The sequence below is a fragment of the Lucilia sericata genome, unplaced genomic scaffold (assembly GCF_015586225.1).
Source record: "Lucilia sericata isolate MDLA Ls3-8-SP2 unplaced genomic scaffold, ASM1558622v1 Contig000082F_arrow, whole genome shotgun sequence".
Classification (NCBI taxonomy): Eukaryota; Metazoa; Arthropoda; class Insecta; order Diptera; family Calliphoridae; genus Lucilia; species Lucilia sericata.
In genome coordinates this window covers 516,126-537,168 of record NW_023994115.1, presented here as the reverse complement: position 1 = coordinate 537,168, position 21,043 = coordinate 516,126, and the positions used below count along the sequence as shown (strand labels likewise).

At 29.0% G+C, this 21,043-nt stretch overlaps 5 protein-coding genes across 6 annotated transcripts in view; 3 read left to right on the top strand and 2 right to left on the bottom strand.

Moving 5' to 3' along the window:
* Positions 1–174: 174 nt before the first annotated feature.
* Positions 175–3,330, bottom strand: LOC119599568 (PR domain zinc finger protein 15). The gene is made up of 4 exons (XM_037949375.1): positions 2,847–3,330; positions 2,474–2,771; positions 1,888–2,049; positions 175–1,826 (listed from the first exon to the last, which is right to left on the bottom strand). The coding sequence occupies exons 1-4, from the start codon at positions 3,048–3,050 to the stop codon at positions 841–843; spliced, it is 1,650 nt and encodes a 549-aa protein (XP_037805303.1). The 5' UTR covers positions 3,051–3,330; the 3' UTR covers positions 175–840.
* A 782-nt stretch (positions 3,331–4,112) lies between these two features.
* On the top strand, positions 4,113–6,601 carry LOC119599553 (guanine deaminase). The gene is made up of 7 exons (XM_037949351.1): positions 4,113–4,345; positions 4,409–4,669; positions 4,981–5,135; positions 5,200–5,371; positions 5,444–5,545; positions 5,924–6,089; positions 6,162–6,601. The coding sequence occupies exons 1-7, from the start codon at positions 4,247–4,249 to the stop codon at positions 6,584–6,586; spliced, it is 1,380 nt and encodes a 459-aa protein (XP_037805279.1). The 5' UTR covers positions 4,113–4,246; the 3' UTR covers positions 6,587–6,601.
* A 473-nt stretch (positions 6,602–7,074) lies between these two features.
* Positions 7,075–13,630, bottom strand: LOC119599552 (cyclin-G-associated kinase). 2 transcript variants are annotated; one of them, XM_037949349.1, is made up of 9 exons: positions 13,275–13,630; positions 11,880–12,116; positions 11,546–11,802; positions 11,261–11,486; positions 10,507–11,195; positions 9,103–10,446; positions 8,474–9,028; positions 8,256–8,417; positions 7,075–7,858 (listed from the first exon to the last, which is right to left on the bottom strand). In XM_037949349.1, exons 1-9 carry the CDS (start codon positions 13,498–13,500, stop codon positions 7,751–7,753), a joined length of 3,804 nt encoding a protein of 1,267 aa, XP_037805277.1. In that variant the 5' UTR covers positions 13,501–13,630; the 3' UTR covers positions 7,075–7,750. The 2 variants fall into 2 exon arrangements, with proteins under 2 accessions (XP_037805277.1, XP_037805278.1); XM_037949350.1 differs by lacking the exon at positions 13,275–13,630 and adding an exon at positions 12,666–12,849.
* A 581-nt stretch (positions 13,631–14,211) lies between these two features.
* Positions 14,212–15,884, top strand: LOC119599582 (O-glucosyltransferase rumi homolog). The gene is made up of 2 exons (XM_037949394.1): positions 14,212–14,678; positions 14,742–15,884. The coding sequence occupies exons 1-2, from the start codon at positions 14,513–14,515 to the stop codon at positions 15,833–15,835; spliced, it is 1,260 nt and encodes a 419-aa protein (XP_037805322.1). The 5' UTR covers positions 14,212–14,512; the 3' UTR covers positions 15,836–15,884.
* Positions 15,885–16,154: 270 nt separating this feature from the next.
* Positions 16,155–21,043, top strand: part of LOC119599587 (ubiquitin carboxyl-terminal hydrolase 46) — a 69,568-nt gene continuing 64,679 nt past the window's right edge. Inside the window, exon 1 of the mRNA XM_037949403.1 lies at positions 16,155–16,880. The gene's annotated coding sequence lies outside the window, so the exon portion shown is untranslated. The remainder of the gene's footprint in view (positions 16,881–21,043) is intronic.

The following is a 21,043-nucleotide window of genomic DNA, read 5'->3' as shown; positions in this document are numbered from 1 at the left end:
CAAAAATTTGCACATGTTTAAAATGTTTTCTTTTTTAAAATAAAATTAAAATTAAAACTAATTTTATTATGTTTATATAAAATAATTATTAAGATTCTTTAAATATAATAAATTAACTTATAATTTTGGATTTTCAATCACATATTAATAAAATCAGTTCTTTTAGCTCTTCAATTACTTTAAAATATATTAAAAACGTTTTTGTTTATTATTATCTTTGAGATTGTGAAAATATATGCATTTTCTTTAAATTATTTCATATTACTCTTACTCATTTTCAATATTAAAAACTAAAAAATAGCTTAAAATGTATAAGTACAGAATTAAATAAGCATTTAAAATATATATATATGAGATATATTAAATATAGTATATTATGTCGGTTTAGTGTACAAACAAACCAACCATCTATATTTGTTTAAAGCCCTAGAATTTCATTTTCTTTATTTCTTTTTATTTTTTTAACTTTTACAGAATAATTCCAAATTATGTGCATAAATGGTTAAGATAAGGTTAAAATAAAAAATACCTTTATTTTCACCATATTCGAAATATATATGTACATATGTACATATTGTGTATTTAAAATTCTATATTTTTCGGAATGAAACGATTTTGATTCTCAAAAGCAAATCTCATAGAATAATTGAAGATTTGGATCCCGAAGATATCTGGGGTATTTAGAAAATTTATTTCAATATTCATACAGACAGACGCTATCTCGCTATCTATTCGGATTCGGAATATGTATACCTATCTACTTTATAGGCTCGGAAATTACAAGCACATTGAATGCACGCTAAACCAATAATATAAATATGTATGTTTATATATACATGATTATGATGACCATGTTTCATAATTATTTTTAAAACTTTTACGCCAGTGTACTGCAGCTGCTGTTGATGATGTTTGTGGCGTAAATATGCAATTGGGTTGTTCCTTTTCATCATCGTCTTCATCACAGCCCAATATTTTACGATATAAGTCAATATTGTAATTATTACGACAATATTTTTTATGTTTATATTCCAAACAGGTTTGCTTAATTGGCGTAACAGGTGCCTCCAAATAGTATGTTAAATTTTTAGCATTTCCAACTGATCTAATGACAGAAGAAATAGTTTGTGTTTTTGGTGGTTCATAAATCTGTAATGGTTGTTCTTTTTCTTGTTTACGATGCTGAAAAAAATCTTTATCAAAAAACGTGTCTTGCATTTTAGTTTCATTTTCAGTTTGATTTTGAGATTTTTGTTTGCCTAATGAATTATCCGCTATATTATTTTCATTTTGTTCTACAAATTTACTTGGTATTGCCTTTAAATCACAGTTGGTTTCATCGGGGGAAGCAGCTGGTTCAAATATTTTAGAATCTACTTGTTGCTGATGATTTATTGTTTTATTTTCGTTACTCTCATTAAATATTTCTTTTTCGTATGTATGAATTGCAGTAATGACTTTGATTTGGTTTATCAAAGGATATTTCGTACGATCATATGTGCTTATTTCGTTTGTTATGTTTTTGGAAAGTTCAATTATACTGTCTTTGTGCTCATAAGGTTTCTGCAGTAATTTATTTTCAATAATAACAAAATTTTTCCCCGGTATATTTTTATTTTTTCCTTTGAAAGTATCAATATCAATTGATTCACTTTCTGCAATTGTGTGCTTAGGATTTAAATTTGTATCCGACATCATTGGTCGTATTATTTCAACAATATTATCAAACTTTTCATCTGGATGTATTGTATTTAAATGTCTAGTCATATTGTCCTTTCTAAGTATATTTTTATCGCACAATTTACAATGATATTGTACTACATTTTCTAAAAAAGTAAAGTATTAAATGGAACTTTTTCCAATAAATAAAATAGGTTTAAAAATTACCTTCATGTATTTTACTATGCCTAGCCAATGCCCCGGATTCACTGAATACTTTCTTGCAGATATTACAAATTACATTTGAATTGTTGTGGCGTTTTAAATGTAGTTTTAATATTGAATTACGTTGAAATTGTTTTTCGCATAATGTACATTCAAAGCGCTTTCCTAAAAAAATTATGAATTTTCTAGTAATCGTTGCCAAAAATTAATATTAATATGAAAATAATATAAATGAGATGATTAAATTAAAACATTTTAAAGAGTAAATGTTCATTACGTGTCAGAATGGTGGTCAATATTATTTATAATGATTCTGATAAGATATATTAATTATATTAAACATTCTGCCAACTCAACTATGGATATTATCTGACATTTTGTATGATCCTTTTTGAATAATATTTATACAAGTATCAGCATTAGAAAAAAATTTCGCCTTAGTAATAAAAAATTCCGAAATACATAAGGCCTAACACTAACTAAGAAGCTGCTATATTTCCCTTAAGGGAAATTACTAACATATGTATGTAGTTAGCAGCTCGTTTTTCTTTATGAATAAGGCCAATAAGTTTTAAATTAATACACTTACTCTCATGTGATTGCAAATGCAATTGTAGCGTAGACTTCGAAGCATATTTCTTATTACAATAAGCACAACCATATTGTAATTGATTTAGATGTTGTGCAGCAATATGTTGCTCCAGTGAGACTTTCTTTTTAAAACTCTTATCACAATGTGGACAGAATTTTGGCTCTACTTTATGCAAAGACAAATGCTTCTTTAAAGCTAAGGGATTAGAGAATATTTTCTGACACCTTTTGCATTCGTTGATAGGAGATAAATGAGATTCATTGTGATATTTCCACTGAGACTTCCGTACAAAACTCTAACAAAAAGTATACATACAACATACATATTTAACAAATTTGTAGATTTAATAGAACAATTAATAAAATAATACCTTATCACAATGCTCACACTGGTATAAAAATTTCTGCAACTGATTACAATTCAAGTGGTAATATTTCTGGGAACGACTGCGAAAAGTTTTCCGACAGGCGGTACAATTGTATTGTATTACACCATTTTCACTAAGCTCCTCTGTTATGTGTTGCTGTTTGGATATTATAGAGTTTCTTTTCTTAATATTTTTGTTACTTTGCATTTTTTAAATTACATTCGGCGTATTTTGCCATTCGACACAGTTTGTTTTTATTGTGTAAACTAATATTGTAGTATTTTTTATTTTATATCCCCCTTTGGGCTTTCTTATATGAATCAAGATCACAAAGTATATCAAGATATATTAATTAATATACCTTGATACAAATAAGTTTTTTTTAGCATTTTTTAATAAAAATTTGCGGTGTTTTAACAAAATTTTTTTTATTTTGCATTCCTTGACAATGTTGTCAATGCTGTAAAGATGTCAAGTGATTTTAACTATTTTATTTATATAGTATATTACTACGATATTATTATTATGTACTTATTTCTATATTACAAATGTTTTACTTTAAGCTTGATATTGTTTGTATTTACAGATAATTTATTTTATCTTTTTGTGTAGATTTTATATAAAAATTGTATCCATTTTTAACTTGGGAAATAAAACAGCTACATTAGCTGAAAACAAAGCAAGGCGAAGTTATCAAAAGGTGAATTCACTGGCAAATTTGTTCTATTAGATATTGTGTTTTGATAGCGTGGATTTATAATATAAAGTTTACAAAGACCGTATTGGTATAATTTACGACGTGCAATAAACAATAGCTCTACAAATATAAATTCACCTATTATAAATTTACCCCGATAAACAAACTTTCCATACTGTAAAAACGGCCAAAAAAATTGGCCGTTTGCAGTATGGAAAGAGTTTACAATAGATTTTGCAACATCTTTTGTAAACAGTACCTCGTTTCTGTAATTTTCTCGAATCGAGAAAAAACTTAAAATATAATAGTCTTCCAGTTTTTAACAGTGTGACTCTGATTATTTTTAAACTGTACTCATTAACATTTAATAAGAAATTTTTAAATTTCTTGTATTCACCCTGTTTTACACAAGATGATCAAGAATTTTTCGACAGATTTTCTCGATGCGAGAATTACAGAAACAGGGAATAGATTTAAAATGTTTCTTTTCTTGTTAAAGACACGGTAGCACTGTGTACTGGGATAGTCAAATTTGCTCTCTTTTGTAAATGCGATCTCTGCTTGTAGATACATTTTAGTAGTTATATTTGTGTGTATAATATACTTGTTTTGATTGAACAATTGATCATTATTATTTTCTAGCTCTAAAATACGGCACGTTGATATTTTTCTTTATCTACCTAATAAATAAATTTATTGATTAAAAATGGCTACAGTTTTTGTGGGACAAATTATACACACCAAATCATTGAAAGAATTTGTCTTTTATACTAACGGTTTTGTGGCAGTAAACGAAAATGGAAAGGTAATGATGATCATAATAAATGGTTAATGAACATTTAGGAATGAACGTTTTATTTCCTTTAAGATCGTTGGTGTGGGTGAAAATTATATGACATGGCTTTCTACTAATCCCGAATTTGCTTCTAAAGCTGTAGAAGTAACCTTAAATAAGGAACAATTTCTTATGCCCGGTTTAATCGATTGTCATATACATGCTCCCCAAGTGGCACAAATTGGTCTAGGTTTAGACATGCCTTTGTTGGACTGGCTAAGTACATATACATTTCCGTTGGAAGCAAAATTTTCTGATCAAGAATTTGCTGCTAAAGTTTACAAAAAAGTAGTGGTAAGTACTATTTAGATTTTACTAAATCAATAATTTAATAAAGCAAAATCGACTGGCAAATCTTATCAATGCAATATGTAACTGATTTGTTATCGTTAATATTAAGTAACCTTTAGCATAAACAAAGAGGGTGTTCAATTTTTTTAATAGTTTTTATTAATAAAAATATATGTATGTATTTAAATACAAATACATATTGTCTCCTGAAACGCAAACGGCCCCAACTAACCAAAAATTCAAAATCGATTATATATAGGTGTATTTGGAATTATCAAAAATATTAATATATTAAAAATGCCCATCTTTTACAGGAATCTACAATTAAAAGTGGCACTACATTAGCATCCTACTTTGGTACCAACAACAAGGACAGTACTTTAATATTGGCTAAAGAGGCAGTAAAACAAGGACAACGTGCGCTAGTGGGGAAAGTATGTTCCAATTGTAATAGTCCTGATTTTTATGTGTAAGTAATGTTTATTCGTAAATTATATTTCTAATACATAATTTATTTTACTTTTTGATTAAAGTGAAAAAACCGAGGAATCTTTAGCCGGCACCAGGGAATTTATTAATGATATTGAAAAACTGAATACTAATTTGGTAAAACCTACTATTACACCCAGATTTGCTATAAGTTGTTCCATAGAGTTAATGAAAAGTTTGGGTGATTTAGCAAAACTACATAATGTACACATCCAAGTTAGTATGGCAAAGTTTTAAAATTGAAAGATATTCTAATTTACATTTAATTGAATTAAATTTTCTTTTTAGAGTCATATCAGTGAAAGTGTGGCAGAAATTGACTTTGTTAAAGAACTCTTCTCATGTTCTTATGCTCAGGTGTATGATCAAGCTGGACTTTTAACAAATAAGGTGCGAGGGAAATTAAACCATTAATAAAATGAAGCTAGATTTGTGAAAGTAAACACTTAACTTTTTAAAACATTTCCAGAGCAATTTTAATTTTAACAAGACCATTTTTCTCTAGAAAAGTTTATCGTATAAAGTTTTTATAAAAAAAGTTGCTCTTAAAAGATAGATTTTTATAGAAAGACAATTTTTTATAGAGAGACTATCAGGCAATTTTTGGTCTTAAATGAGAGCAACCAAATGGGCAAATTTTCTATAGAAAAGTTGCTCTTAAGTTTAATCGGTATAATAAACAGTTTATAATAAATAAATAAATTTCTTATTAACTAAATTTCAATTACATATATTTATTACACAATTAATTTAATATCGTTTAATTAGACCGTCATGGCTCATGCAGTACACCTAGAAGATGAAGAAATTTCCCTATTTAAAAAAACTGGAACCTCTGTAGCCCACTGTCCTGCTTCAAATACAATGTTAAGTTCCGGATTTTGCGATGTTTTGCGTTTGATTGAAAATGGCATTAAAGTTGGCCTGGGAACAGGTGAAATTAATATTTTTAATTACATATTTTAAATCTTCATAAATTTATACCTTAATTTTGTATTTTTACTAGACGTATCTGGTGGGAATTCAATTTCTATACAAGATGCCATTTTAAGAGCATTAGATGTTTCACATCATTTGGAATTTGTTAAAAAACAAAACATTAAAGGAACTGGGCAGATACCAGCAAATAAGGATAACACAGAATATAAACCTTTGGATTATAAGCAAGCTATATATTTGGCCACATTAGGTGGCGCTGAAGCCCTTGCTCTCGATGATGTATGTGGTAATTTTGTTGAGGGCAAGGAATTTGATGCTTTGGTTGTTGATACCAGTATATATCCTTTACATAACTTTGGTCATTATAATGCTGAAGATTATGCTAAAAAATCGGATGAATTAAAATTGTTAGAAATGGTTCAAAAGTTTATTTATGTGGGTGATGATCGTAATATTATTAAAGTGTTTGTAGCTGGTAAACAAATAAAGTAAAAAAGCATTGAAAAAGTGTTATTTTTTAAATTTATTTTTATATAGATTTATTTATATTTTTTTATACCATAGCAACTACATACTAAATAATGTATAGTTGTTTTTACTACTTAATAAATATATACATTGACAAAAAATCTAAGGATTTCCTTTTTTATGCATTTTTTAAATTGAATTACTTTTTACAAAACTTAAAAAATTAACTTTTGCGGAAACTTAGCTAAAAGCAAATAATAATAAAAAAGGGGAAGTTATATTATCTTGCCGTGCTGAAAAAGTGCTTAAACCAAAAAAAAGTTCGATAATGGGTAAATACTAAAAATATACAAAATTGTGCTGTGCTATTCAGTTAAGTTTAAGCAAGTTATTTTCCAAAACTAGTAAGATTGTACTAATATTTATTTTATTTACATTATAAAACGGGAAAAGGCTAAAAAAAGTTACTTTTTAAATTCAAATAATAAGGGAGAAGAAAATGTTAATTGTTTGGAATGAATTTTATTTTGGATGTAGTTTTGTAAACAAAATTTAATACATATTTCTAAATTTTTTCTTTGTTTTTAAAATATTTCTCAGTAAATTTCTTTAAATATTTCAAAGTTTTCTTTCATTTATATGTTAAACTTTTACAAAATTTAACTATTATTTCTTTTACAATAAAAACTTAATAACTATAAAGTGTTTCTTATAATTTATGTTAAAATAAATTTATTAACATTTATATTTGTAGTTTTTTATTTATTTAATACTCTTTTTTTAATTTTCCACTTATTTCCATAAAGAAGTAATTTTATTTAAATTATAATTTTAAAAGTAAGAAATTGAGTTTATTATAATTTCATCTACATAAAGAGAACTCTTTTGTTAATAAATTGGTATATTTTTTTCTATTAAAATATTTCCATAATAATAAAAAATTAAGTAAATAAAGTTCTTAGACGAGGGAGTTTTTTTAAAGTTATTAGCTTAAAGCATTTAATAATAGCAATATATTTAAATATAAATATTTTATATTTTACTTATTAAAGAATATTTTGAATAATCATCAGGGAGGAGTTTTTATATATATTACATTGTTGTTGTTTTCTTTCGATATTATTATAGAAAATAAAAAATAAAGAATTAGTAGCATTATACTATTTAGTTTAAAGTTTTTTGTTATAATTAATTGAACATATTCTGTTGAGTGGCATCATTTTCAAAATCAGTCCAAGCATTATTAAGTTCCATGAAAATCATCTTAGCGATTTCTTCATTATCAGTACCATTGTGCTAAAAAAAAACAAATTTTAAATTTAAACACAAATGGAAATGCAATATTGTGTTTGAAAATTCGAAAAGTTCAATTTCTGTTAGGATAATTCGAAATTTTCTTAAACTCATGTTTATTTAAAAATAATTTCTTTAATTTTTTAAAAATTAGGAACATTCGAAAAAATAAGCTGTTAAATAATCTCCAAATTAAGAAAATTATTATTTTTTTGTATATTGAAAAATATTTGAAAATTATTTCAGAATTTTTATAAATTGCGAATAATTTTTTTTTCAATAAACTAATTATGTATTAATAACCAACAAATAAAACGTGTTTTGTCAAAATCAAAATTTTTACAAATAATTTTGATTTTTACCAAAATTTACTTTTTTACTAAATAATTTAAAAACTTACTTTATCTGGATGAACAGCTAAACAAGCTTTTCTATAGGCTTTCTTAACATCTGTTGGTGTTATTAACTGCGACATTTCGCACTTATTCCATTTGGCATCCGACCATAAAACAGTATGCATCGAACATAACAAAGCACGTATATTATTCTTTTTGCCTTCAGTCTGTAATTAAAAAGCATTAATTGTTAATTTTTTAAATCGATATGAATAAAACATACCCATTCCATTATTTTAACTCTCTTTGGATCCATATCTTTAATTAAATCTTCTTTACGCATTTCGTTTATAGACCGTGGTCCCTGATTGCCTTTACTGGTAAACTTATAGCCCTGTTCTCCCAAAATATCAGCAAATATATCCGAACTTTTCCCCTGCTGTTGTGTATTAGAAAATGATGCCGGTTTGGTTGGCTCGAAATGTGAACGACTATAATCGGGACGATTTTGGGTGGTAGTTGATCCAGTTGTAGCGTTACCAGAAAATGGAGTCGAATTTTGAGTTGCAGTGAAAGACATACCAAAGTTGGAAGAAGCATTATTTGGCGATTTCATATGATTTGGAGATGTTGTATTTGAAGTGTGAGTGGGTGCTGTAGGAACACGCATATTGTTGGTTGCAGTCTGATTGTGAGTTGGGCTCGAAAATTGCGTATTAAAAGGACTACTGCCCACGGGAGTGTGACCGGCCGACTTACCACCTAATGTTGAATTTGGAGTGAAATTTATATTTAAGCCTGAGGCTAAATTGGCAATATCAGCAAACGGATCTTTGGGCTAAAATTAAAAACAAATTGAGTTAATTAAAAAAGTATTCTTTGTGCTAAGACATTTGTTGTAAAGTAACTCACCTGTTGCGGCGATGGTTCCTTACTAGCTGTTTGTGTTGTAAAAGTGGGTAAAGTACCAAAGGATGTCGATGTTGAAGCACCCGGTGTTACTTTGGAATTTCCAAATGACGTGTTTGTGCCTTGTGGTGTCGGCGTGGCAAAAGCATTAAATTCTAAATTAAAGGAAGGCGTTGTATTGGAATTCAAGGGACCAAATATATCATCTAAATCAGCTGTTGATTTTGGTTGTGCATTATTGGCCAAAATGTCAGGTATAGGCGCTGAACCAATACCGGAAGAATCATCATCACCAAAGGCGCCCAATAAATCGAAACTTGCATCTGTTGAGGGCATGGCGGTAGCCTGTGGATCATGTGATGGTTGCTGTTGACTTGAAGGTTGATTTAAGTTTAATAAATCAATGGGTGGTGTCGGCTCTGGTGGTAGATGAAAAGCTTCTGCCGTCATTTCAGTTATATCGGGCATAATTAATGGTGGTGTTGTGGACTTGGCTTTAGATTGTGGTACAGCGGGTGCTTGCCTTATAGGAGCTGGAGATTTATTAGAAGTGGGTTTAGCCACAAAATTATCAATCATTTCTTCATATTCCAATTGAGAACTGAATAAGTTGAAAGCATTACGTCTGGGTTTAGTTGGCAACCACGGAGGATTACGGCTAGGTGGCGTCTCCATGTCTGTAACTGTCAAAGACAAAGAAACCGTAAAGTTTGGTGGTACACAATCAGGATCTGGTAGATCATCCAAATCTTGAGAGCAGAAGGTAATCAAAGTCTCCGGTTCCGGTATAAAACCAGTATGTAATTGAAATTGACAAATTTTTACTCCTTGAGGGCGTACCATTCCCTTACGAGCATGATATAACACCACCACAAGGTCGCCACAAACAGTTAAGTTAATAGGCAAAGTTATTTTTCCTGGTCCAGCCATGTATAAACGCATTTTTTCATAGTCCTGCATGGTTGACATTAGCAAACGTTCATTGCTGTAGACTTCCATGTATATGCGACAACCGTCTCTGGTCTTAGTCATGCGAGGAACTGGTTGACAACTGAGTGATACCAAATTTATATTTTTATAATGAGGCAGTAGGGGTGTTGGACGCAAAATATCACCCAAATAGTACAGATAGCGGAATTCAGAAGGTCTTAGATTGACCGGATGCCTCTTGACGGCAAAAACTTGCACAGCATCTTCTGGCTCCAATATGAGATCGGAATACATTAACAGTGCGCACACTAGTGTGGCGGCTGTGCAACCACCAGCATCTCCAGTTTGTATAATGACTATAGATTTAGGATCAGCGGTTAGGAAACCATACATATCCTCAGCCACCGAGAAAAGACCCTAGAACATTATTCAAGCAATTGCAGATTTTTCAGAATTATAAATCGACATAAAACATACCTGTAAATTTGGTGCCCTGGCCTGTGAACAACCATATATGCTACCGGCCTCTACAGTGCGCACTGGGGGAGACAAGCGAGGACAGGAACGAGGCCCAAAGTTGTAGACACTGACTTTTTGTGGTGGAAAACGGCTCTCTATCGATAAACGTACATCTTCAATATTGTTGGTTTTATAGGCCGATTCAAATCCCTCCGAGGGACAGGGCATTACTAATACACGTGATGTTATATAACTGATGTCTAAATCGGTACGAGCGATTGTCTGTTGCATAGTTTGCATTACTTTCGATGAAGTATCTTTAAGGTTTTTCAAAAAACTACCTGCTCCACCGCGCAATGATGAGAACAAACTACCATTGGCAGCCGAAGCGTTAGCTGAGGAACTCTGTGAGGAAGCGGATGAAGCATGAGGGTGAGGCGAATGTGATTGTGAACGATTGACGTTGGTTGGTGTGGGATCATCGTAAAATGTAGAATTACCAGCAGTCGAACGCTGTTGGCTGGGCATTGCAGTCACAGGCGGTTGAGCTGCGGCATATGAATGTTCTGGTGTGGTGGTAATTATAGGTTTACCGGCCAAGTCTAAAGGTCCCTTCAGAGACCAGTTCATAGTTTCTGCAACGGCAGCCAAGCGATCCAATATCGTAGAAACATTAAAGCGTTGTGCGGGATTTACCACCAAGCAACCTTTGGGGAAAAAATTAAATTATTTTCGAATAGCTTAAAAAATATATGATAATAAAAAGACAAACCTTTAATTATATCATGGAAACAACTATATCTGGAATCAGTGGGTATAATGAAATTGCCATTAACAATGCGTAGTTTTGCTGAGTCCTCAAAAGGATGTTTTTGAAAGCATAAAACATATAAAATACAACCCAAAGACCAGACATCTACTTTAAGCCCCACTTCATAATTAGACCAAGTATCAAGCATTTCAGGAGCACGATACATGGGTGTAGTAACACTGCTCAACTAACAAAATGTATTTTTAAATATTCTAATAAATTTCATAACTTTTATTTAATTTTTACCTGATCTTCCAAAGTATTTCGTTGCTGAGCATTCCAATCTAAAGTGGGTGAAAAAATTTCAGTTGTTGCAGAACCAAAGTCGCACAACTTTAACTTTTTATCATCTCCCAACAAATAATTCTCAATTTTTATATCTCTATGCACTATGGCTGGAACTTGTGCATGCATATGAGCCACTGCTTTGGTGGCCTGATAAAATATTCTCAATATTAAGGGAGGATCCAGGTTAGAACCCAAACAATCAATAAGGGACCCGCCTAAAGAAACATGCATATGTATAGTAAAATTATTATATAGAAAATAAGAACTTTGCGGAGATCTATATACTATATACCTTTACACAATTCAGTTAAAAGCAGGTATTCTGCTCTCTGCTGTGGTCCATTGGTTTTATCAATAAATGTGGCCGAAACAAACCCCACAATATTTGGATGACCTGTTAACTGTTTGTGTGTATTTATTTCATTGATGATAGACTGACATGCCTTCTTATCAGCACCGATAAGACGTTTAAGGGCGTATTCTTTGCCCGTTTGTATATCTTGAGCCACATATACGAATGCAAAACCGCCTGTAAATATAGTTAATATTAAAAATATGATAAAGATGTAAATGCGTTTATTTAATTATGAAAACTTGATATGCAACTGTTATACAACTTGCAAAATTATTATTTTTTACCACATTCATTGTTGCATTTGATAAATGTATATAATGTGTTATACATTCAAACCTCATTTTATGTGTCTTTAAAATTCCAAAATTTTTCTTTGCAAAAATTATTTTGAGCAAAATGTTGGACCACTTACATTCAAAAAAAGTTCTAAACAAAATAATACTCCTGAATTTTTAGCAATTCCGATTCGGATATATGTATAAAGTTTTTTGGAAAATGAATTAAGATTTTTTATATCACCAAAATGGATTGGACAAATTTAAAAATATTTTGAAAAGTTAATATGATTCAGATAACTTAAAGAAAAATATTAAAAATTATACCATGAGTCTATTGATGCAACGTTTTTGTAAAAGGATAGGAGGTTTTAAACTGGTCTAAAGTCTTTAGATCATAATAATAATATGTATAGGTATATATTTTTTTGTTATTTACTATACTTACCTACTTTATTTAACAAACATATAGAACAATGGCCAATGACATGTCATTCAACAATATGTTAATTTAAATTTTTAATCACCACAAAGAAGAAAATGCCACATATGAAGTGAAACATTTACAGTTATGATTTTAATATTATGCATTTTTTTAGCTTAAAAAGATTATCTAAGTTTTTCTTATCTATTAATATAATCAACCTTCTGTGGGTCATGAAGATGTTTTTACGGGGAAAAGTGCAGAGCGGAAGGAAAGAAAAACAACAATAAAAACTCGTTCAAGGTTAAAATTTACAATCATTTAGAACCTTCATCAATTAAATATATATGTATGTGGAATAATATAATCTTCCGAACCTTAAGACAAACAATTTTCATTTATAATATTGAAATACACACTTATCTAAACTAGCATCCGCAATGAAAAAATAAACACTATGATGATATATTGTGTTTTCCTAACACAGCTGACTGATACTCCTCAAACTACATACAATGAACTTTTTACAAAAGTTACATACCGAGACAGACGCCCACTATATAAAATTCATCATAAATTTTATATTGATTTTTTTCTTTTCTTTCGCATAAAGTATGTAATTGCTGTACAAACCTTCGGCAATGACTCCTTTAATGCGTAACTTATGACCATTGATCTCCACGGTTTGGCCACAAAATTCATTGTCTTGAAACGCTGCTGTTGATGTTGAACTTTTGTATGTGTTGGCATTTAGAACTCCACTGTTTGAGGAGCCACCACTATTGGGATTAGATGAACTATTGTTTGCTGATGATGGGTTATTAAAATAACCCATAGCAGATTTGAAAAAATCACTCATTTCCGTTTATTTATTATTCACTTTATATTATGGGAGTTAAATTAATTGATTTTAAAACAAAATTTCACTTTTCTCTGAAAATTTTATATCTTTTTCTTTTTGATGAGGCAGAACAAAGTAAAAACAAAAAAAATATTTGTAGAAAAAACCATTGATGATTTTTCATATGTCAAAAAAAAAAACTTTTGACATTTTTCTACTACCAATACTACAGTTCTATAGTTGAACCAAAAATCGACTTTTAGACTTTGCAATTTATGAAAAGTCGACTTTTTACAATTTTGAAATTGTCGAATTTTCGAACATTTATTTAGCTTTTTTAGATTTTTCCGTTTTTTTACTTATTAAATTGTTTACATTTATTTAATGTTTATAATTCAAATATGTATAATATTTCTAGGTTTAAAATTGTTTCCAATAAAAATATAAGCTTTATTGAACAATAACTATGTGTGTTCGAAGGCGATTTATATAAACTGACAGCAAGGTAACATTGTTAGCCCAGCTGACAATTATTTATAAGTTTTTATACATAGACTTGTATATAGGCTTCAAAGGTCAAATGTCAAAATCCACAAAAAAAATACATTCCTACAAGTGAGCCATGGTCAGTCACAGCCAAAAATCTGCTATTTCGTGCCGAGGTCTATGTGTAAAATTTACCAATAAAAGTGGCTTTAAAATATGCGACTTTAGACGATGCTAACGCTTAATGAATATGAGGGTTTGTTTCGAACGCAGCAAAATTGCTGTGGCTATTCAAAAATTCTCAGGATTGGAAAATTCAATTTGAAAAAGTTGGAAGAATACTGGATTTATTATATATTCATTTATTTTGTAAAATAATTTGTAAATGTAATTATTGTACATATACAGTGTTGTACTTAGTAAAAACAAAATCGCTAGAATTTGACAACAAAGTAATTGAGAAAAAATGAAAAACCCTATTTGACACTTGGCAGCAACAATTTTTTTATGATAGTAAAAATATAAACAAAAACGATAAACAGCAATGCACTTTTTGCATTTATTTTTAACAATATTTTTAATCATTTCCAAAAATTCTGCCACCATAAACAATCCCGAAAGCTTGGAGAATACACAATGCGGGATAGAAAACAAAAACGATTGCCAAAACAATGAAAACATTCCATCGGTAAACGAAAGATACAAAGAAGGTAAACGATTGGAGAAAGCGCATACATATCCTAAAAACAAATTAACTTGTATTCCCTTTTTAGTAAATAATGTAATATTTCAAGCTGTAAATAAAGCCCAGAAAAAGTATCGTCCTTGTACCGCCAATATGGATGATGCCAATTGCGAGTGCCATGTAGATGTTATACGTAAAGATTTGGCACACTTTAGAGAAAGGGGCATCACAAAACAAATGATCAAAGAGGCTGCCAATTATGGCACACATTATAAAATCTATAAACATAAGCTATATAGACATGCCAATTGTATGTTCCCCTCCAGATGTGAGGGTGTTGAACATTTTATTTTAAAACTATTGCCAAAGTTACCTGACATGGATTTCATTCTCAATACACGTGATTATCCTCAAGTACATTCCAAATTTGGCAACCAAATGAGACCAGTATTGTCATTTTCAAAGACGGCCGACTACTTGGACATAATGTATCCTGCCTGGACCTTTTGGGCTGGAGGGCCTGCCATATCACTGCATCCTACCGGCATAGGAAGATGGGATTTGCATAGAGACAAAATCATCAAAGCTGCCGAAAAACTAGAATGGAGCTCAAAGGAATCTAAAGCATTTTTTAGAGGATCACGCACCTCCGATGAAAGGGATTCTTTAGTTTTACTTTCAAGACGTATGCCTAACTTGGTTAATGCACAGTATACTAAAAATCAAGCATGGAAATCACCCAAAGACACTTTAAATGCTGAGCCGGCTAAAGAAGTTTCTTTTGAGGAGCATTGTCGTTATAAATATCTTTTTAATTTCAGAGGAGTAGCGGCTAGTTTCCGTTTTAAGCATTTATTCCTTTGTAAATCGTTGGTCTTTCATGTGGGCGATGAATGGCTGGAATTTTTCTATCCCTCTATGAAACCTTGGATACATTATGTGCCACTTAAAAAATATCCTAACGAAAAGGATATTGAAGATATACTAAAATTTTTCCAAGAGCATGACGATTTAGCTAGAGAAATAGCTAATAATGGTTTTGAGTTCATTTCGCAGCATTTGAGAATGCAAGATGTTGAATGTTATTGGAGAAGATTATTAAAGAATTATGCAAAAATATTAAAATATAAGGTTGAAGAGGATAATAGTTTAATAGAAATTAAGGAAAAAATTAAGAAGTAGAAAAAATAATCACTAAAATATATAATAAATTAAATTTTAAGTTATATAATCGGTTTTTATAATGTATTTTCGTAACTCTAGATGTTGAAAAGCTATTTTTGAGAAGGCTATTTTGTCTACTTTTATCCTGGTTTATAATTTAAAAAGTACTGGTAAGTCGTAAAACTTCTAAGTGGCTATTAACTTTACTTGAGAAAGAAAATGTCAGATTAAATCGTTGCTGGTAATTTTTATTTTTCGTTTATCATGGCAACACTAAAGATATATTAAAAATTTCCGCTAAAAGTAAAATCGCTAAACGGTCAACACTGTTTAATTCTTTTCTCTTTTGTTTCTTTTTTTTCCAATTGCCAAAACGAACGAAAAAACGACAGACGTGATTTACGGTCTGGCAAAAAAAATTTCTAGTTGATTGTCGTGTAAAAAAATCCAAAAAAGTCCGTGTTAATTTAAAAAAGAATAGTTTAAAAAGGCCAAATTACAACAATATTAAAGAAAACAAATAAACGAGTTCTGTAAGAATTAAAACATAAATTGTTTAGCAAAATATCTTAAACGTAAGCAAAATCGTATGAAATCTAATTACCCCCACCATTGTCATAATTTACTGAAAAAAAGGAACAGTAAAAACAAATCCAACATAATAATAAAAACTAAACTAAATAAGTAAATTATTAAACAGTGGTTGCAGAAAAAAAAATATTTAAAACAAAAAAACGGTAATTTACAACAACAGAGGAGCACTTGCAAAAACAACATTTTAACAAGTATACGTAATTTTGGCAAAATCATTGTGGCAAAGTACTGCTGGAAAGAAAAACATACAATTAGAAATAACCACCGTACAACAACAATAGCTGTAAAATAACAAAAAATAAAATAAAACAAGAAACGAACGAACGGAGGGGACCCCGAAAATAAATAAAAAAGAAACTTGCCATTATTTTATAGTGTAAATGTTCGTACGTATGTGTGTAAATATTTTTAGTGCCAATTAGAAAAAAAGTTGTATTTGTTTAATTTTGAAAATTTCATCGTATAAAAGGTAAGTTTTTTATTTTGTTGCTTTAATTTTTCTTTTATTTAGGTATAAATGTGGTTAACAGTTATTTAAAAGCTCCCCTTTTAGTTGTTTTAGCATATAAAAGTACGACATATTGATTTTTCTCCGTTTGCCATTTCTTTTATTCGCAAAAGTTGCAAAGTTGCCATCTTGTGAGAAATTGTTGAATAATGTGTCAACGTAAAGTGTTGTCAATAATATGATTGTTATTATTATTATTTTTATTTAAGGCTTGGTATGTTCAAAGTTTTATTTTATTGTTTGTAGTAAAACTTTTAAATTTATATTTATTTAACCCATATAGAAAATGGTTTGTCATTGAGGTACTTTATTTTAATTTCATTAAATTGAGGTTAAGTATTATTTATTTTCTTTGCATTAAGGCAATTTCATTTATTTATTTAACTTTTGTTATTACGACTAATGAATCAGAGTATTTACTATGAGCCCAATTGAATTCAAAATGCCTAACACCTAAATATAGTAAAATAATTTCCATATGTACGTATGTATGCTGTTCCATGTGACCTAATGATTATATTTTTATTTAGATCATAATTTATAAAGAGGAATAAGTGTACCTTTCAACAAAAACTTTGTAGAGGAGTTCTTTACAATTAAATGTAATCTTTTTACATTAAAAACAATACATTACAAACTCTGAAAATCATCTGAAATTCCATGATGTATATCCATGATGTATCTGGTGATTTACCAGATATCCCTCCTAAGAAAAATCTTAAGTTATTAATTAACCCTTTTCCTTGATTTTTTTTAGTACGGAACCACTGCCATACAAATTCCGCTTTAGTGAGTGACTCAAAGTCGAAAATTCACATATTAACTTTATTACCTCTATAATATTTGACAAAAATAAGTTTTATATCAACATAAATCCCTTTTTATGAGGAACGATCAAAGTTAGGGATTAAGGCAAAAATCAAAACAACATTAAAAGGGAAACTAGTTTAGAAATCCAAACAAAATAATTTTTTTAAATTTAATTTAATATTTAAAAACAAAAATTAAAAAAAACATTTGCACACTTTCATTTATTTAACTAATTTATTTCATTATTTCTCATACAAATATTTGCTTCAAAACTATTTTATTATGCTCCAGTGCTTTATTATACAAAAAGCAATAACAAAAAAATTATTCATATATGTAGTTGTTTTTGCATTTAAAAAAATTTGTCATCTCTTTACCCTTTTTTCCATTTAACATTTTTGTTTTATATTTTATTTCCTCTTCACTTTTTTCAAATTTATTTCATTTTTAACTGCAAATAAACTAAAATGAAAAAAAAAACTTGTTAACTTGAATTTTATTAGTTTTTCACATTCACATTCTTCTTTAGTTTGGTTTGTTTGAATAAATTTCTCTTTGTAAAATTTATTTTTGTTTGTTTTATTTGTGGCTTGATTAGTTTCAATTTTATGTTTTAATTCAGCTGTTGTCAGTGGTTTTGGCACTTGTCTATCCATTCGTATACATGCACAATTATAAAATTGTAATTATGTTAATTTTAATCAATAAATATTTATGATTTTTTTTATATTTTTTTAAATATTTTTTTTTTTTCATTTATACGGAAACTTTGTTAAATATTGGTTAATTGGTTTGAAATAGATTTATGTTTAAAACAATTTAATGAAGTTCAAAAAATTTGCATTTATTTTTGTTGAATATTTATATAATTAACTTTAATTTAAAAACAGTTTTAAAAAAAAGGAATAAACTTGAAATCATACCTATTAGTTAAATTTTAATTAAAACTATGTACATAGTATATGATTAGGTTTAAAGATTTGGTAAATTCTGTCTTTAACTATCAATGCCTCCCCTTTGCAGCAAATCGATTTTCCTGCAGAATTTATATTTGATTAATTTAAATTTACTTTTGTTATTTCTTAAAGATTGTTATAAATAATACATGTATAATATTTTACTAATAAATAAAAATAAAACAATCAAAGGTTTCCGGTCACAAAAAAAAAAAACATTAATAAATTATTACAAAACACATTACATATTTCAAAAGTGAGTAGCCTGTCTGTCAGTCAGCTACCCAGTCAGTCAACCATTCATGCGTAAAATTCTTAAGACATGCTAATCACTTTAAATTGTTACTGACTTCGAAACATAAAAGGATGATGACTGAGGTTAGTTCTACTACTATATTAATATAGATCTTCAAATTTAAAATGAATGGTAATAAAAATGATATTTAGTTTATAAAACTGTAATAAAGTTAGTTGTTTTATAAAATTGCTAATCAATGAAACGTAAAATATATAAAAAAGAATTTTGAAATAAACATTTTTGAATTGCCTTTAATACAACATTAACAAAAAGTCGATAAACACGCGTGCTCTATGTTTTTTTTTTTTTTTTACTTGTATACATAATTTAAATTACTATGAAGATCATTTTGTATGAACGAACGATCTTGATACGATTCAGTAAACACAATGTAAATGTTTAGTAAAATTATTAAGAAGTAGTAATTGTTTTAACTTGAACGACTAGGTACATGAGTTGTTAAATTTTGTATATTTTCAAAATTAAAATATTTTATTTATCTTGAATGCGGCATGTGCTCAAACTTTTGAGTGGCACAAGATTCTCGGAAAGAGTCCTTTGACAGCCCTAGAAGCTCGTCCACTTTAAAAATGTGTCCTTAATGCTCCATGATCCTGTTATGAACGTCAGTCACTATTAGTCCTCCGTCTAACGCTATGCCCGTGTCACCACCCCTCTCACTTATCCTGGCCTTGAAAGCCTTAGTGTCCACCTATACTACGCTTTTGTAATTTTGTTTTTTAATTTTGTCTGCTCCTCCTACATCTTTGTTTTTACTTTTCGGATCAATTTTTCTTTCCACGATTATGCTCGTTCGGATGTAGCGTCCACGCAGTGATGGCGTACTGCTACTAACTTCTTGTCTTTGCCATGATAACATCGTCCGACAAAAAAAAAACAATCATTAGACATGAAAGGGATGATATACATACGCCTAAAACTATAAATTTAATGGAAAAAAATTAGTTTTTCATTTCCTGTGTCCTTTTTAAAGGATTTAAAAATTTTAGAGAAGGAAAATTTTTCTAAAAAAAATTTTAAAAACTTCTACTATTCAAACAATCACAAATTTGATGTCAACAGAACAAGAAGAGTTGGGAAATATTTTCTATTATTTTTGTTTTATACTGTCAGGATAAATATATGTCAAAATGTCTTTTAACTCGTTTATGCTCACTCAAAATATGATGAATGCACACTTAATTAAAAAAATTATTATTATACTCTAATTTATAGTGAAATAAATTTTGAAAAATTTATGACGGTTATATACGTTATTTGCATTTACGACTGCCGTGCTTGAGTTTTTCGATATTACTTTTTCAGAAGCCAATTTTGAAGGGCATTTTTGACATCTTTAATTTTATTTTTTTTACTGTCAAGCCCATTTCAGGTACCATGTTCTGATTTGAAGTGAAATGTGTTCTGTACCCAAAAAATTGAGTTTCAAACGAATCCATTATGTTAGGTAAATCTTGATTTTTAGTAGCTCTATGTAAATGATATTTTGTTTCTAAAAAAACGTATTGTTTATAGACCGTGATCAATACCAGTTTATTTTTGAGATCGATCAATTTAAAAAAAAACGCTGTTGCATATCAAAAATCTCACGCACAAAATTAATTTTATAAAATTTTTTATCCAAGATTAGAGTTTGAATTAAGTTTTATTATTATTAAAATACGATAACTATCAGCGATTTTTTTAAATTTAAGAAATCTAGATTTATATAAAAAATATATATTATTCAAATTCATTAAATAAACTCATTATGTTAAAATTTCTCAATGTTTATTAATTTAATATTAAACAAAAAAAATATTTAGAACAAAGTACAAAGTTACAATGTATTTTTGCGGTATAAATTTTCGTGGTAGTAGTTCCAGTAATCACAGTCTATCAAATTAGAATTTGAAACCCCAAGCGGTTTAATAGCTTTCAACAATTTTATGATTTTCTTGGTTATATATTTTAAAATACTTAAATTGTATTTTGGTTTAAACCAGTTTTTTTACAAATGTGGGTAAACATGTATTGGTCTCTCATTTATATTTTTTTTT